Here is a 16,272-nt window from a genome sequence, read left to right as displayed (position 1 = left end):
CGGACATGACGTATGGTGCGAGCGGCCAGGGGGCGTTTTTAAGAAATAAAAGAGCGTATGTTTTGCTCGCTCGTTCAGACTTAGAGGTGTGAACAAACTGCAATGTGCGAACGGATCATTTGCATAGCCACCCCATGTTTTTGCACGAACGAACGCAAATAGCGAACGGCTCTGAATGAGGGCCTTGGTTTTTTGCCTGTTTTCTGGCAGATTGACAAAGAACAAATTAATAAATAAATCGCTTTGTATTTTTTCCATTGAAAAATAATTGGGAAGGGGATTTTAAAAGTGGCCTTTCTAAACGGACTATGGAATAAGAAAATCATTTTGGAACAATAAACAAAGATGTTACTTACGTTATAAAGTCCAGAAATGTGGCAAGTGGTTGAAACGCGTGGTTTCTAAAGTAGTGGAATTCAGCCATAAGTTTTTCTTTCAGTTTCCCATCAATTGTAGATACTGTGAGTTGTCCAGTCTCGTTGGCCAGGAAGTTTCCATAATCCGTGGTCTGTAAATGTAACTTCAAGTCTAAAATGGTAAGACACACATATCACTATAGTAACAGGTCAGACAACCTTGTTCCCAGCTTATATTCTCAGCCCCCTTATATATGGGCAGGGCCGGATTAAGGTCTGTGGGGTCCCCTGGGCAACAAACTTGTGGGGGCCCCTATATACCACCGTTTCTCGTCACCCTAGGATTTTTTTTTCTTTCTATTCACCTTAATGCCCCTCTTGCAATGCCCACTGTAGAAGTGCCCCTTATGCAATGTCCCCAGTAATGGTCCCCCCCTATGCAGTGCACCTTATGCAGTGCCCCCTGTAGTAGTCCTCCCTATGCAGTGCCCCCTGTAGTAGTCCTCCCTATGTAGTGCCCCTGTAGTAGTCCTCCCTATGCAGTGCCCCCTGTAGTAGTACCCCTTATGCAGTGCCCCCAGTATTGGTCTTCCCTAGGCAGTGCCCCTTATATAATGCCCACAGTAGTGGTCCCCCCTATACAGTGCCCCCAGTAGTTGTCCCTCCTATGCATTGCCCTCAGTAGTAGTTCCCCCTATGCATTGCCCCCAGTAGTAGTCCACCCCTATATAGTGCCCCCAGTAGTAATCTCCCCTATGCAGTGTCCTTTATATAGTGCCCCCATTAGTATTCCCCGAAAGCATTGCCCCCAGTAGTAGTCCCCCCATGCTCTGCCCCCAGTAGTAGGCCCCCCTATACAGTGCCCCCAGTAGTAGTCCCCCCATGCTCTGCCCCCAGTAGTAGTCCCCCCTATACAGTGCCCCCAGTAGTAGTCCCCCCATGCTCTGCCCCCAGTAGTAGTCCCCCCTATACAGTGCCTCCAGTAGTAGTCCTCCCCATACAGTGCTCCCACTAGTAGTCCCCCCCTATACAGTGCCCCCACTAGTAGTCCCCCATGCTTCGTCAGCTGAGGGAGCTCCAGCCGGCTCCCTCAGCTGACGAAGCAGCCAATGAGAGTCTGTGTGACTCTCATCGGCTGCTGTAACATACACATAGCTGCCGCCGGCGGCTGTGTGTATGTCATTGTGTAGTGTGGCCGCGCTCACTGCGCGGTCTACACTACACTAGTGGAGGGGACACTAGCAGTGGGCGCAGACAGCGCACCGCTGCTAGTGGGGGCCCCTCCATGTGTGGGGGCCCAGGGACGCCCCTGTTGCCCCCCCCTTAATCCGGTCCTGTATATGGGACTAACGCAGAGTGAGTTCAGAGCAATAAGCTTTGATTCATGGGTGCAAATGGAAAATAAGTGTCTATGACATGAGTGTGGCGTAAACTAGATGCATATGCTACATACTTGCCTACCTTCCAGGAACGTCCGGGAGGTTTCTGAAAATCAGATGGCGCTCCCACCGCCTGGTAAAGTCGGCAAGTCTCCTAGAGCCTGCTGCCATCCGCCCACACTCCCAGGGGCACCGACAGAGAGGGGGAGCGGGTACTAATTACCCGGGCCCGGGCTTGCTGGAGGGGCCTGGCAGGGGCCCTGGTCTGGCACCGCACCCCCCCCTCTTACATCACAGCAGCCCAGCACACGCTGCTGTGTGCTGGGCTGCACTGGGAGACTGCTCGCAGCTGCTAAGTAGCAGCCACATTAGTCTCATATGTCTGTGGGGGGAACGATCAAGCTGATCGCGCCTCCCACTGGTTATGCGCCGGGCTGAGGGGGCTAACTGCGCCCCTCCGCCAGTGCTGCAAAACTTTTCTTTTTTGTTACCTAAGGGGGCGTGGCCACACCTCCAACTATTAGGACATGCCCCCTTTTACCAGGGCCTGGCACGGCTCTTGGCTGGCCTGCACACCCCCTCATAGCCGCCCACTTACCGAGCAAAAGTGGGCAGTCCGGGGGAGCCGATGACGCGATTTGCGCTGAATTGTGTCATTATAGTGCCGTCCCTGCTTTATAATGCCTGTGATCTCGGAACTCACCCATGCCATTGCCATGGCCCCTGCTGTGCTGACTTGACTTCCCCCAGAAAGTCATCAAGTATTATATGCTGCTGTTGCCGATTAGAACCCATTTCAAGCTCTGCATGTGAAGAACGCTATTTTTGCATGTGATGTATTATACAGATTTGTTCACCAATTCTGCAGCATCCATATAAACCAGTGAGTAATTCTATATAGATGTGTAATGGGACCACAGCACTGGTAACTATAACTTTAATTAACAGTATCTAACTTAAGCACATATAATAGCAGAGATATCTGCAAACTCTAGTTTTAACCGAGCAATAAGTAAGAAAAGCAACGCTGTAATTTCCAGTTAATGAATGTGTCATGAAAGACATCTTTATTGTTGCTAAACTTAGTGAGCACATGACAGACTGTGAGTTATTGACTCATTTATTCTTTCTGGAACGGGAACACTCTAATCTAAACTCTACTTCCCTGTTTGCTTCACTTGTTTCTGATGACTGGGATATAAATACAACGGATTATGACATTTTATCCCTGGAAACATATTTAATTTGTTCTCTGGCAGTCGCCATCAGACATCAAAGAGTAAAGCTGGGTACACACTAAACGATGTGTGTACCCAGCAATATCGTCAGCGGCACCCGGCAGGGGTGTCGGCATTGGTAAGTGCATACACACTTGCCGGTGCCGGCAACGATGGCATGTGAGGGGGGGGGGGGGGGTAGTGGGGCCAGGCTGCATTCGGTAGTATGGCATTGCTAACGATATCCCCAGATTGTACTGTAAGTACAGACGTCTGGGGATATCATTAACGACCCATGGTAGTGCGCTTCGTCAACAATCTAGTGCGTGCACACTAGCCAATTAAACAAAATTGTTGTAACGATGTGTCGTTATCAGCAATATTGTTTAAAAAATCGTTTAACGTGTACCCACCTTTCCAGCATTCTGTTTGTTCTTCTCTCTGGAAACAAAGATAATGATTATTGCTGAAGAGAGGGTTCAGTGTATTCATCATTTCGACATCATCGTAGTGTCGACATTGATCACGTTGACATTAATCTTGTCGACTCTAATGAAATGTTGACATGACTAGAATGTTGACAAAAGTTCCTGGTAGTCTACTGTTACGGCAGGTCTGGTGGCTCATCCTGAGGCTAACTTCAGCTAATCCTGCGGCAGTTCAGGCAGTGAGCATCCCTACCCCCTAGTGCCTAACCCTACCCTCACCTCCTGCAGCCTAACCTTAACCCTGCACATTTACCCAAATTTACTAAAAATCACATTCAGAAACCGGGGCTACAAAAGGAGCCCATCCAAGTGAAATGATCATAAAAGCAATAATTTCCTCATGAGCTGAGGCCATTCTGCATATACGTGATCAACAGACCTCGCATGTGCGATGGCCATTGCTGGGGAGAGTTCCAGAGGAACCCTCTCCCGGTAATTTTTGCGTAATAGTAGCCCATGGGCTACTATATTGTAACGCCATCAGGAGAAGGCATTACCCTATCGGGGCCAAGCTGCTTGTAAATCGGACAGTTTTGCCGCCCCCATAGAAGTCTATGGTGGCTGTGGTTCCTGTCAGAAATGGAGGGAACACAGCAGATACTGGAGATGTCTGCTGTGGTCACTCCTTCATACAATATGGGGATTGTTAGTATATGTGGATATCCCCAAGGGAGTATACAACAAATATTACTTTCTGTGCGTTGTGCAGAGGACATCATGTGATGCGGGCAGCAGTTGCTCCTGTCCAGTGTCTTAGGGGAAGATGTTTCAAACATTCTCAAGAGGACAAGTACATTCTATAAAATGATAGCAAGAAGTTGATTGGTTACTAAGAGTAACTTTAGAAGGCTTGTTACATCTCCTCCAGGGACGGCTCCAGGCATGTTCTGTCATTGCGGCTGCACAAGGGCACCAGGACTGCAACCTGGTCGGCTCCAGGAGAACCCCGCCCTCCACCCATAGGGGTCCATTCATTATGTTAATTATCGGGGTCTGATAGATGGCGAATGCTCCCGCAATCAAGCTGCGATGAAGCTTGATGAATTCTGTATAACCGCTACTTATATACACATACATACACGACGGGGGTCACACATACATACAGGGTCACACATACATACAAACATATACAGGAATGGTCACACATTCATACATACATACCTACACACATATGCAGACAGGGTCACACTTTCATAAATACATACAGTACATGCAGGCAGGGAGGATCACACATTCAGTACATACAAGCAGGGAGGGTCACACATACAGTACATACAGGCAGGAAGGGTCACACATACACACACACAGGCAGGGAGGATCACACATTCAGTACATACAAGCAGGGAGGGTCACACATACAGTACATACAGGCAGGAAGGGTCACACATACACACACACAGGCAGGGAGGATCACACATTCAGTACATACAAGCAGGGAGGGTCACACATACAGTACATACAGGCAGGAAGGGTCACACATACACACACACAGGCAGGGAGGATCACACATTCAGTACATACAAGCAGGGAGGGTCACACATACAGTACATACAGGCAGGAAGGGTCACACATACACATACACAGGCAGGGAGGATCACACATTCAGTACATACAAGCAGGGAGGGTCACACATACAGTACATACAGGCAGGAAGGGTCACACATACACACATTCAGTACATACAGGCAGGGAGGGTCACACATACAGTACATACAGGCAGGGAGGGTCACACATACAGTACATACAGGCAGGAAGGGTGATAGACATAACTGGGGTATAACCTCTCTTACCTTAATGTGGACCCTGCAGCTTATTCCTCGACATGCTGCTGTAGCCCCGCCCCCTGCTTGGGTCAGATGAACTGAGGGCCAATCAGGGCTCAGCACAATCTCCTCTAATGACCAGGAGTTTCTCACTAGAGCAGGGAGACAGAACAGGAGCTGCATTTGCTGCTGCGGACCCGGCACAGGCTGTCAGCAACTTGACAGCTGCTCCAGAGTCCGACTTCAGGGCGCCCACTGGTAACTAAGGGGTCTATTTACTAAGCAGTGTTAGGAGAAGTGAACAGTGAAAAGTGATAAGGTGCCAGCCAATCAGCTCCCAACTGTCATTTTTCAAACACAGCCTGTGAGATGGCAGTTGGGAGCTGATTGGCTGGCACCTTATCACTTTTCACTCATCACTTTTCACTTCTCGTAACACTGCTTAGTAAATAGACCCCTAAGGTGCCTGGAGCTTGCACTCCAGTGGAACCGTCCTCCCTACGCCCCTGAGCAGGAGATATCGGTGATATCTTCTGCTTTACATTCTTGATGAATGGCCTGGTAACTTAATTTCTATGTTCATTTTCACTTGCTTTTGTAGAAATTAAGTGATGATGAATAGACCCTATAAGCTGGAGTTATTGGCATAAGCTTAGTGGGAGGGAGCAGGGTAGAGAAGGGGCGTAGAGTTTGGGCAGTGCCGATAGTGTAGCACAAGACAGGGTGCCAAGAAATCCAGCACCAGCCCTGATCTCCCCCCTAGTCTCTTCTTTATGATATAAAACACAATAAAGGCACATATCAACTACATGACTAAAGAACAACTGAACGATAACGACATTGTTATCGTTCAATTGTTCATCATACTGTGCAGTGGATATTGTGCACACACTGAACGATATGTTGTTCAGTGCAGGCACCCTCCCTCATCCCCGAACATGCACAACCTGGCGATATCATCAGGTTGGGCAGTATGTTCAGGCGATGACAGATGCCGACAATGACCAACGGGAGCGCGCATTTCTGGTCGTGCCGGCATATTCACTGCACAATTAATGAACGATTGAACGATAACGATGTCGTTATCATTCAATCGTTCCATTTATATCGTGTAGTGGATATGCCCCTTTAGTCAGATAGGAGGCATAGAGCTTGGGGGCCGCAGGTTGCTCATCACACTCATCTGAGACGCAGCAGGCAAGTATAAGGAATATACCACTGTGCCTGATCAACTTGTCCAAAACAATATCAGATTTCAGCTAGACGCCATTAAACAATGTATCCTGCTCACCAGAAGGCAACTTGTAACGTGCACAACACAAAACAATTATCCAGCCCAACAACTCATCAGACCATGGGGATTAAATTGCCTGTAGGTAGAAAGAAGTGATTATGTTCCTCTGCTGGCTGATGTAGCCAAATTGCTGGAAAGTAAACACTTCAATAACAGCGAAAGATGTGACCTGTTACTCTCTGGCTGCAGACTGAACCCGTGCTCCTACTTTGGCTTCTTCATATAAAAGTATAATAAAAACAAACCTTTTACTGTAAAAACAAAAACAAAAAAAAACGAGTCAGACTGCACTGCATCTTGCATGTTCATGTTCTAATGCACTTGTGCCTTCCAGCTTGTGTAAAACATACTTGTCTACCCTCCCGATTTGGCCGGGAGCCTCCCAAAAATCGGGAGCTGCTCCCGGCCCCCGGGAAAGGCAGGCAAGCCTCCCGCCAGCCGCCGACCCCTCCGGCGGCCCCTGCAGTAATAAGAAAAGCCCCTGCAGTGGGGGGGGGGGGGTGACTTGATTCTCGCTGAATCGCATAGTTTTTTCCCTGCCCCCTGCTTCACAATACCGGTAATCTTGCCATTGAATAAAGAGAGCGGAGCCAAAATGGTGCGACCACGTGGCCTCCGCCCACAACTGCCAGTCGCGTGCCTTTGATTTGCCGATCTGGCTGCCCCCTCCCGGAAGGGGCAGCAAGAAAGTCGGCAACCCTGGTGTAAAAGCAGAAGACATTATTGGGCAGATTTATTAAACATGGCATGTTTCCCAAGAATTTATTAAGATTAAGAGGGTACTGATATCTGCTGCGGACTCTCCATTTAATAGCAGGAGCAGTCCCCTATATGTTTCTACGGGGTCTATTTACTAAGCCTTGGAGGAAAATCAGGTCCTAACTTTACAGGTTGTTTTTGAAAAATGACAGTTAGGAGCTCGCCGGAGGGGTAAGTATTGGCAAATACCAGTGAATTTTTTGTTAGTATCACAGTAATACTAAATGAAAAATTCCGCTAGTATTTGCCTTCGCTAGTAAATGGGGGTCACAGCCTGTAACATGACAGTTAGGAGCTGAGTGGACCCCCTGCAACTCCCCCTCCAACCCCCCCTCTCTTAATTACACTTATCTGCATGATCCAGTCCTCCGGTGATGTCCTCTGGTCAGGTAATATCCCATACTGCACTGGGACCCGATCACCTGATGACCGGGCCACAATGCAGTATGGGAGACCAGCTGATTGGAGGGAGGACATCACCCAGAGCCCCGACCACCGGTCCCTGGAGTTACTATTTTTTTTTTTATACAGTAATCAGCTTGCGGTCTGTTTAGACCACACAGCTGATTACTGGGACCAACTCCCGGCTCTGCTCTCCCCGCCTCCAGGTGGCGTTATTATCACAGGGCCTCCCTACCTATTTTTTTCATATTTTATTCTTAGTAACTCTGGTTGGATCACATTTCCCATTACAATTATGGGAAATGCGATCTGCTTACTAAAAATATGTGATACTTAGGGGTTGGAGTAGAATTTTACGAATTCTACTCCAATTGCCCTGTAATAACTATAGGTGATACTAAAATAATGTGAAAAGGGTGTGAGAACTTTATTTTAGTCAAAATAATGTTAATAACTAGAGCCCTTAATCTCTCACCAATCAGTACACAGGGGTCTACGTCCCAGTGTTCTACAGCCACACCCCTTATTTTCAAACAATGTTGGGAGGAATGCATCTGTATGTAAAAAATCCCAAATTTGCGTGGGTTTCCTCCATGTGCTCCAGTTTCCACCCACAGTCCACAATGCGTGTTTGTTTGTTTGACATTTTGGGTGTCGACATTTTAACCATGTTAACATTATTGCGGTTGACAATATAACTGTCGATATTACATAATAACCACATATCCAGTGCTTCATTCTATTGATGGCACACTAGAAATTATTAATAAATATTGTAAGATGTACATTTGCATTTTCTTCCAGATACTTTAGTAAATGACCCTTCAATTTCCATCGGAAGAGAAACCGAAAGACTGCATAAGAAGAGAGGTGTTTTAAACCTCTAGGATGGGGGCAGGCATGTATGCAAATTACTTGTTGGAGTTAGCCTATGGCAAGCAGGGGCGGGTTTGTAACGGGAACATTATATAAAGGGCTAGAAGTGTGGGCCAAAGCCTCTTTGTTCCAGATTCCCCACCCTCCCTCCCCTATAAATTTTGGTATGTTGTGGGTGTGGTTTTGGGTGGCGGGAAAGAACGGCAGGTCACCAGTCCGGGTGCAATTATGATTTAAGGGTGCTCCCTTCGTTGACTGGTAGTTGGCTGTACCAACCTAACGGGGGAAGTCAAGATGAGGGTGAGCGTTACCTTTTGTTGATGACATGATTTACATGGTTATGTGTATGCACTCTGGGCGATCTACGCCTGCTATGCCTTTTGTTGTTTGTGTGTGGGCATAGCAGATTTGGCTGATTTCTGGCCGTCCTTTCTTTGCCACCATACATCCTTAAATAAATAATAAATAAATAATAATTATTATTGCTCCAATAAATCGCCATCAAGTTATCTGCCAAATCCACGTCTCAGTGTCTTTATTTTATGTTAGTATGATAAGTGGTTTGCACACATGACAACACCTCATCCGATAGAAGGTTTATGGCGAGGGGATGCTTGTAACAATGACGTTTCACACAGGCACAACATTGCTCATTTTGCCACGCACCCATCAACCTAGTGTGTACCCAGTACCCAGCTTTAGCAACAATTTATCTCAATTCAACTAATCACTGGCTGAACGCTATCATAATCATCTTTTAGATTATACAAGGGTCATCTCAATGTGTCAATGCATCAGGTAAATCCAGAAAAGGTCAGTCGTATCAGCAGGATAACGTGAGCTTAAGATATTACCAAACCATACCGAACGGTACCAGCATAAACTGCTTCAGCTGTGAGAGATGTTTGTTCTCTAATCAAGTGCTGCTGTCAGACCAGCTCCAGTCTCTGTTGCCAAAACACAGGAGAGGTCACACACAGCATGAGATGCCTGGGAGTAGAGACAGAGCTGATGCACAAGGTTCTGTGTCATTAAGCAGGGACATTAATTGAAAAACAGAGAGGTGGACTGTAATCATCAGGGGTTATGCCTTATTGCTATATGATAATAAAACAGCCGAGGAATGCATAAGAAATGATAACTGATACAAGTGAAATGAAGTGATGTGTCATCCTTATTAATTATATATGTGCTCTTCTCTGATTTATACACTCTTTATAAGTTGAATGACAAACTCCTGCAACCAAATATAGCGAAGGCAGACAATTTTTGTAATGTGCATCACTTTAACCTGCATAATGGCTCTCTCCACTGAGCCTCAGATGCATAGGTTTCCTCCACAGCATATCGTCCTGTGGAGCAAATAGCGAGATTTACTGAGGAGACGTATCTCCCATTCAGTAGGGGGTGCTGGGTGGACTAATGCTGGGTACACACCTGAGCGGCGGATCGTCCGGCTGCCCGATGGCGTCATCAGTTAATGTCCAAAGTAATTTTCTGCTATCCACGTGGACATAGAGAGAAAATGTAATCCTGCCCAAACTGGCGAGCGAAGTGAGCCCATGAGGGGACAAGTTTCTTCTTTTGGTGGCCTTTATGGGCATAGAACCGCACTTACGACCTCACTCCAGGTACAAATGCTGAAGGGGATCTATACACTACCTATTGTGCATGCACACTTACCAATATGCCATCCGACATGTCTGGCCACAGGAAATGGTAGTGACGTCACTGCTACCAATCCAGGAGAGGGCTGCAATCAGTGGGGAGAACATGGGGCGCTACTAATGTATGGAGCCCTTACTCACAAAGGGGGCCTGCTGGCACCAATGAGCCCGGCTGCAAACTGCTTATTTACAGACAGACGTCTACTTGTGAATAAGAAACAGTTTGTTGCCAGGATCATCTGCATGCTGCGGCACCCCTATCACACACTCAAACTGTGATCAAAAGCACCTGCAGAACTGGATTTAAGATGGGGGCATGGAAGTTGCGTGCCACAAGTCCCCTGTTATAGGAGACTTCAGTCTGGACCCGGAAACCACCTCTACCTTGGCTCGCCTAATCCCATTCACGGGTTACCTCCCCAATTTCCCACCTATATTGTCCTCCTGTCCCTAACTCAATTGTAATGGAAGCACTCCCCCTTCTTTTGCAGTAATAGAGGCATGCCTCTGTCCCTACCATTCTCCATGTGTGCCTCTGCATCTCTTTCCCATGCCTGCCTTTGAGACCCCCTTGCCCAAGTGTGCCTCTGCCCCATCCTCATGCATGCCTCTGACCTCCCCTCCCCAAGTGGTCCTCTAACCCTCCCTCCCCATGTGTGCCCCGGACCCTCCCTTCCCTATGTGTGCATCTGCCCCCCATTACAGTCAAGCAGGGAGGGGTGAAATTGAAGTACATCCAGTATAGAGAGGGTACAGAAACCAAATGAATTCCAAGAGATGCTGATTTGCCATTAGGAAAGACAGAGCCATCCAGTAAACCAAAGCGGCACTGCGTGTGAGTGACAGAAATAAACTAAAGAGACCAAGGGGCACATTTATTAAAGAATATTTGGGGATATCTCCAGTATCTGGTGCGGTCGTTCATTTTTGACCGCAAATGAAGCCCCCATAGGGGCTTGGCCCGGCCATTGATGCCATCTGAAACCTATGGACTACTATATTGTAGATTTTACCAGTCGCACATATGCAGTGCACGTGCTGATGCTGATCCGGGGAACCAGAGTGATAGAGTAAATTATCACTCTACTCAGGGGCAGAAGTATGGGAGACAATGGAGGCGCCTGCCGCCGGGCGCCAGCACTGAAGGGGCACCTCCTCTATCACCCACAATATATTCACCCCATTTAGGGCTGTAAATATGGGGGATAGGGGGGCACTAAATGATAACTTGCCTCCGGGCGTCTGGGATGAACTTACGCCACTGACTCTACTACCAGCTATTACTAGCCAATGTTACAGGGCGACATCGTGCACCTACCAGCCGCATTTTGTATTCTCAATAAGTTATTGTTTAAGAGCCTGTGGCTGATTCTGAGTCGGACACAGTGTCGATGCCGCACAGTTGGCCAATGTGTTAAATCTGTGCATGCATCCCAGGTGCGCAGCGCACACATCCCGATTGTCAGCGCTTGTACTGTAATGTATTAAGGGGCATACACACGATACGATATCTTTGAAAGTTATGAACGAGAACAATATCGTTCAACGATATATCATTCATATCGTTTAGTGTGTATTCACTGAACGACCAACTATGCGCGCTCCCGCTGGATGATAATGATGTCTTTGGTCGTCCGTACATACAGGCCAACCTGGACGATAAGAATTCCCTGTTCAGAGATGTGGCAGGATGACTTCACTGAAAGATATCTATCATAGAGATCTATCAGTACGTACACCCAATATCATTTGTCCTGCACCACAGAGAGTTCAAGGAAAATCGTTCAGCGATATCGTTCATTGAACAGATCCTACCTTGTGTACAGGGCCGGATTATAGGGAGGGCGAAGGGGGCGGTCGTCCAGGGGCCCCCACACATAAGGGGCCCCCACACACTGCCCAGTCACCGCTGCTACTAACACTGGCGCCGGCACTGTCTCCGGCGCTGGCGCAGCTATTGTCCGTCGGCGGCTCAGCTGTTCCCAATCCCTAACAGCAGCCGCCGAGGAGCTTCCTACAGTCAGAGTCTCGCGAGATTTGACGTCATCATCTCGCGAGACTCTGACTGTAGGAAGCTCCTCGGTGGCCGCAGTCAGTGACAGACAGAGGGAGCCGAGGCTCCAACATAAAGAAAAGTTGAGTCGACTTGACTCAGGCCCTCATGGTTCCCTCTTGGTGCACCTGTGCACCTCAGCGGTGCAGAGCGCTGGCGGGCAAGTACTGTAGCCCTTAGTGTGTGTGTGTGTGTATGTATATGTGTGTGTATATATATATATACACACATACAGTATATATGGCTATATATACAGTGTGTATATACACACACACATAATGTGTGTGTGTGTATATATATATAAACGTGTGTGTGTACTTATATAATGTATATATAGCCATATATACTGTATGTGTATGTATATATTATATATATATATATATTACATTTGCTTTACAATTTAAAGTTACTGGAATATTGAGGTCTTTATATATATATATGTTACATAGAGGCCCCCACAAGTTTGTCGCCCAGGGGCCCCCACAGACCTTAATCTGGCCCTGCTTGTGTATGCAGCTATAGTTACAATTTGGTCCTTTCTGTGAGCTTAAACTGTTACCATACGGTTATTGCCAAAGACAGTGTGTGCCATGGTCCGAATACTTACCAAATAGTTATATATATATATGTTTGCAGGATCCTGAATATTGAGTGTAATGTATTATTGTGTCTGTCTTTTCATTATATAATGTAAATCTTTGGAAACTGTAATAATGACTGTGAATCAGGAGGCCTGTGTACAGTCTCTGTGTGGGCACCCACATCTCTCACAGAGCATTTTTACATAGACTCTGGCATTGTACAAGTGCCAACTGGGCATGTGAAGAACTCGGGAACATGGTGCCTGTGCCATGTTCTCTAATGCGCAAATCTCTTGTAAAATGGCAGCTGCACCATTTCCTGGTAATTTGTGCGGTGATTATGCGGGACTCCAGGGAGGTGACTATAAATGATGGGTACAGGGTGGGCCCTCCTGGCCGGTGTGCAGCCCTCCAGGCCGGCCCTCCTCAGTCTGGCGCTCCACACGGCCGCGTACCTGGCGTATAGGTCGGGCCGGCTCTGTTCACAAGTCATCATAATAACATCATGTTGAATAATTCACATGACAAGTGCAGCAGGTACAACATGCTTTTCTCTTAAATCAAGCCAGGGCCATGTAAATCAGTGTTGTCATAGTGATAGAAATGTTTTTTAATGCTACGGTGCCCCCAATGGCCTAAGATAGATCAGTATAGAAATCACGTTTCTTCCATGGAAAATAAAATGCAGTCTGTCCATAAATATTACAGAGGTTTTCACAAAAGCGGTAAATAGGATTTCTGGAGCTTTTTCTCCTAATCATTCATGAATTTTGTACTTTTCAACATATGATATGATCATGTTAACATTTTTCTCTTTGTGTCATTTATTTAGATTTTCTCTAACGCAGTGCGTGTGACTGGTGCCACTGCCCAGGGTGCATGGTGAAGTTCACTGCACCAACGATACCCTTTTACAACTTTTGCACTCCCCCACTTAAAAAAGGTACGTACGATGTGCTTGGAACTGATCTTTCTACTCCCCTTTTGTTTTCTGTGACATCATGATATCACATGTGCCATGGGCAAGGGGTGTCAGCACAGGGTGCCCCTGCGCCCTGCTATGGCTCTAAACTATTGTGCCTCTACATGCATCCTTGGCCGAGTACACACTACGAGATCGGCACGGTTTGTCAAATTGAAACGACAAATCATGTATATCGTATACAACATCCTCTGGTTGGCCCTGCTGCACAGCCAATCAGAATATATCATATACGAGGTGGCGCAGTTTAATGAAGGATGGAAAGAGATATCGTTCCATCATTCATTAAATTGCACAGTGTGGACGGGCAATCACGGATGGTCCGGGACGAATGGAATTCGTACCATCGTCCTGATTACCCGTCTTTGTAGTGTGTACTTCAGGGCCGGCTCTAGGGGTGTTCGACCTGTGCGGTCGCACAGGGGCGCCAACCCGTAGAGGGCGCATCCCTCCCCAGCATCCCGATTTCAGCGGGACAGTCCCGCTGTTCCACCTGTGGGTCAAAGTAGCCTGCGGGTGGTCAAATCGGGACGTTAGGGAACCCCACTGCCCCAGCTGTGTGGCGGTGCCGGACCCCCGGAGTGTGAATGGATGCAGCGGGCATGCGCGCGGCATCCATTCACTGATGGGAGAGGGCTGGGGGAGCCCAGCCAGTGACGGAGGGCTGGGCTTTACCCCCAGCCTGACGTTATTTGGGGCATGCCATGCGGGCATGCCCCCAAATAACGTCACGTAGGGGGCATGTCCTATGGTAATTAGGCCACGCCCCCCATTTAGGTCGCACGTGGCTTATTAAGGGCCAGCACAGGGTGCTCCAATCCCTAGAGCCGGCCCTGGTGAACTTTGCCTTAAGGCCCCCTTACATCAGCAATCTGAAAACCACAATTGAACAATTTGAAGATTTATTGCCGGATCTTAGGATTTCCCAGTCTAGTAATCTGCGCCCATACATTACAGATCTGTTTCAGTGATTTGCAGATCGATTGCAGCAAACACAGATCTGCCAATCTTGAAACGCCCATCATTTTGCTAGTAACGGTCTGCAAATCTGCTGATCATGTCCATACACTAGCAATTTACAGCCCCGATCGATCTTTGAAATCCAACATGTTGGACAATCTGATTAAACAATTCCAATCACTTTTTGGTTGCAATCTGCGATCTGTGAAGCCCATACATTGCAGATTTTTATACACAATCGATTGCAAATTGCAGGATTGTCACAATCGATTGCTGATGTATGGGGGCCTTAAGTCTCAAATGGTGATAGGTCTTGCTCCATTAATTCAATTTCCCTGATTCCTAATTCAGGTCACTTATATAATACAGACAGTAATTTGTAAAAGTGAAAATATGTGGTGAGCAGTCAGCAGGTAGCTGATGGAAGTTACACATGAAATCAAATGTCTAATTACCTGGAAAAGGATACGGCACATACCTAATAATCAGTAAATAATCACAGGTATGAGCTAATTAGTGATCCCCGTTATATAAATTTCGATGGGGAGATAGCTATAATGATAAAAGCTGTAACATCTACAAATAAAACAGTAGACATAGATATACAACAGTTTTGATGAGATTGCTATTAATAATTTACCCTCCAGGGTTTCACACTGTGCCAGGTTGATGTAGTCTGCGGCTTTTAGGATTCCACCTTTAAATCCTCGGACCAGTCCCTCCAGGTAGCCGCTGTCGACGTTGAAGTAAAACTCAGAGGTCGGCATGGTGCAGCTGATCTGTGATGTCTGCCTTGTTCTGTTAGTGTTGTGTCACACACAGAGAGACTGCTGTCTCTAACAGGCAATTATTCCCAATGTGACCCAGGCTGCTATTGTGTTCCTCATTCATTGCTTCAAAAGCACTTCCCTACTGTTTATAATGCAAACATTGCAAACACAGGGCTGCAACAAACCAGCTTCTGATACTGGCAAAGGTGAGGACAGAATAGTTACAGGTAAAGCACCTTGATGGACATTTGTGAAAACGTGTGCATGGAAGTAATGCAATGCATCCAAAAGCAACCACTTTAGAATATATAGTTATTGTAGTAGAGTCATAAGCATTTATTTTCACTTTGTATTCCCATGGATGTTTAGTGAAACTTTTGTTCAAACAGTTTTCTGGCGTCCTTTATGCATATTCTTAATGTTATGCGCCTGCCTTGTCAGGCCATGCATAGCTACCGACTGTCCCCAACTACTCAGTCATCCTGTTAATACTGGTACAGAGAGGTAAGAGTTGATTGGCTGGGCCAGTCTATGCAGATGTGCACATAAGTGAGCTGGCCTGCTGGTGTGAGCAGTGGAACGACAAATGATGTAATCAGGCCAGGCACTGCGTTAGGTAGGCAGGGGGCAGTGGCACATGTGCACTACTAAAATACAAGACACTTTGGCAATTTGGAGTGAAAAGCCGGAATCGGCGGAAAAGTTTTGCTGATGACGTCATTTCG

At 47.0% G+C, this 16,272-nt stretch overlaps 2 protein-coding genes across 2 annotated transcripts in view; one reads left to right on the top strand and one right to left on the bottom strand.

Annotated features, from left to right (window-relative positions):
- The window catches only part of ATP6V0D2 (ATPase H+ transporting V0 subunit d2), a 67,632-nt gene extending 51,998 nt beyond the window's left edge, over positions 1–15,634 (bottom strand). Inside the window, exons 1-2 of the mRNA XM_088471533.1 lie at positions 15,418–15,634; positions 357–528 (exon numbers count right to left, since the gene is read on the bottom strand). Coding sequence (XP_088327659.1) covers positions 357–528; positions 15,418–15,544 — 299 coding nt within the window. The 5' untranslated portion in view covers positions 15,545–15,634. The remainder of the gene's footprint in view (positions 1–356; positions 529–15,417) is intronic.
- A 110-nt stretch (positions 15,635–15,744) lies between these two features.
- The window catches only part of PSKH2 (protein serine kinase H2), a 50,575-nt gene continuing 50,047 nt past the window's right edge, over positions 15,745–16,272 (top strand). Inside the window, exon 1 of the mRNA XM_088471530.1 lies at positions 15,745–15,774. The gene's annotated coding sequence lies outside the window, so the exon portion shown is untranslated. The remainder of the gene's footprint in view (positions 15,775–16,272) is intronic.

The sequence above is a fragment of the Taudactylus pleione genome, unplaced genomic scaffold (genome assembly GCF_031769625.1).
Source record: "Taudactylus pleione unplaced genomic scaffold, aTauple2 ptg000114l, whole genome shotgun sequence".
Lineage (NCBI taxonomy): Eukaryota > Metazoa > Chordata > Amphibia > Anura > Myobatrachidae > Taudactylus > Taudactylus pleione.
Note: the sequence above shows the minus strand (reverse complement) of the source record. Positions and strands in the feature narration are given on the sequence as shown.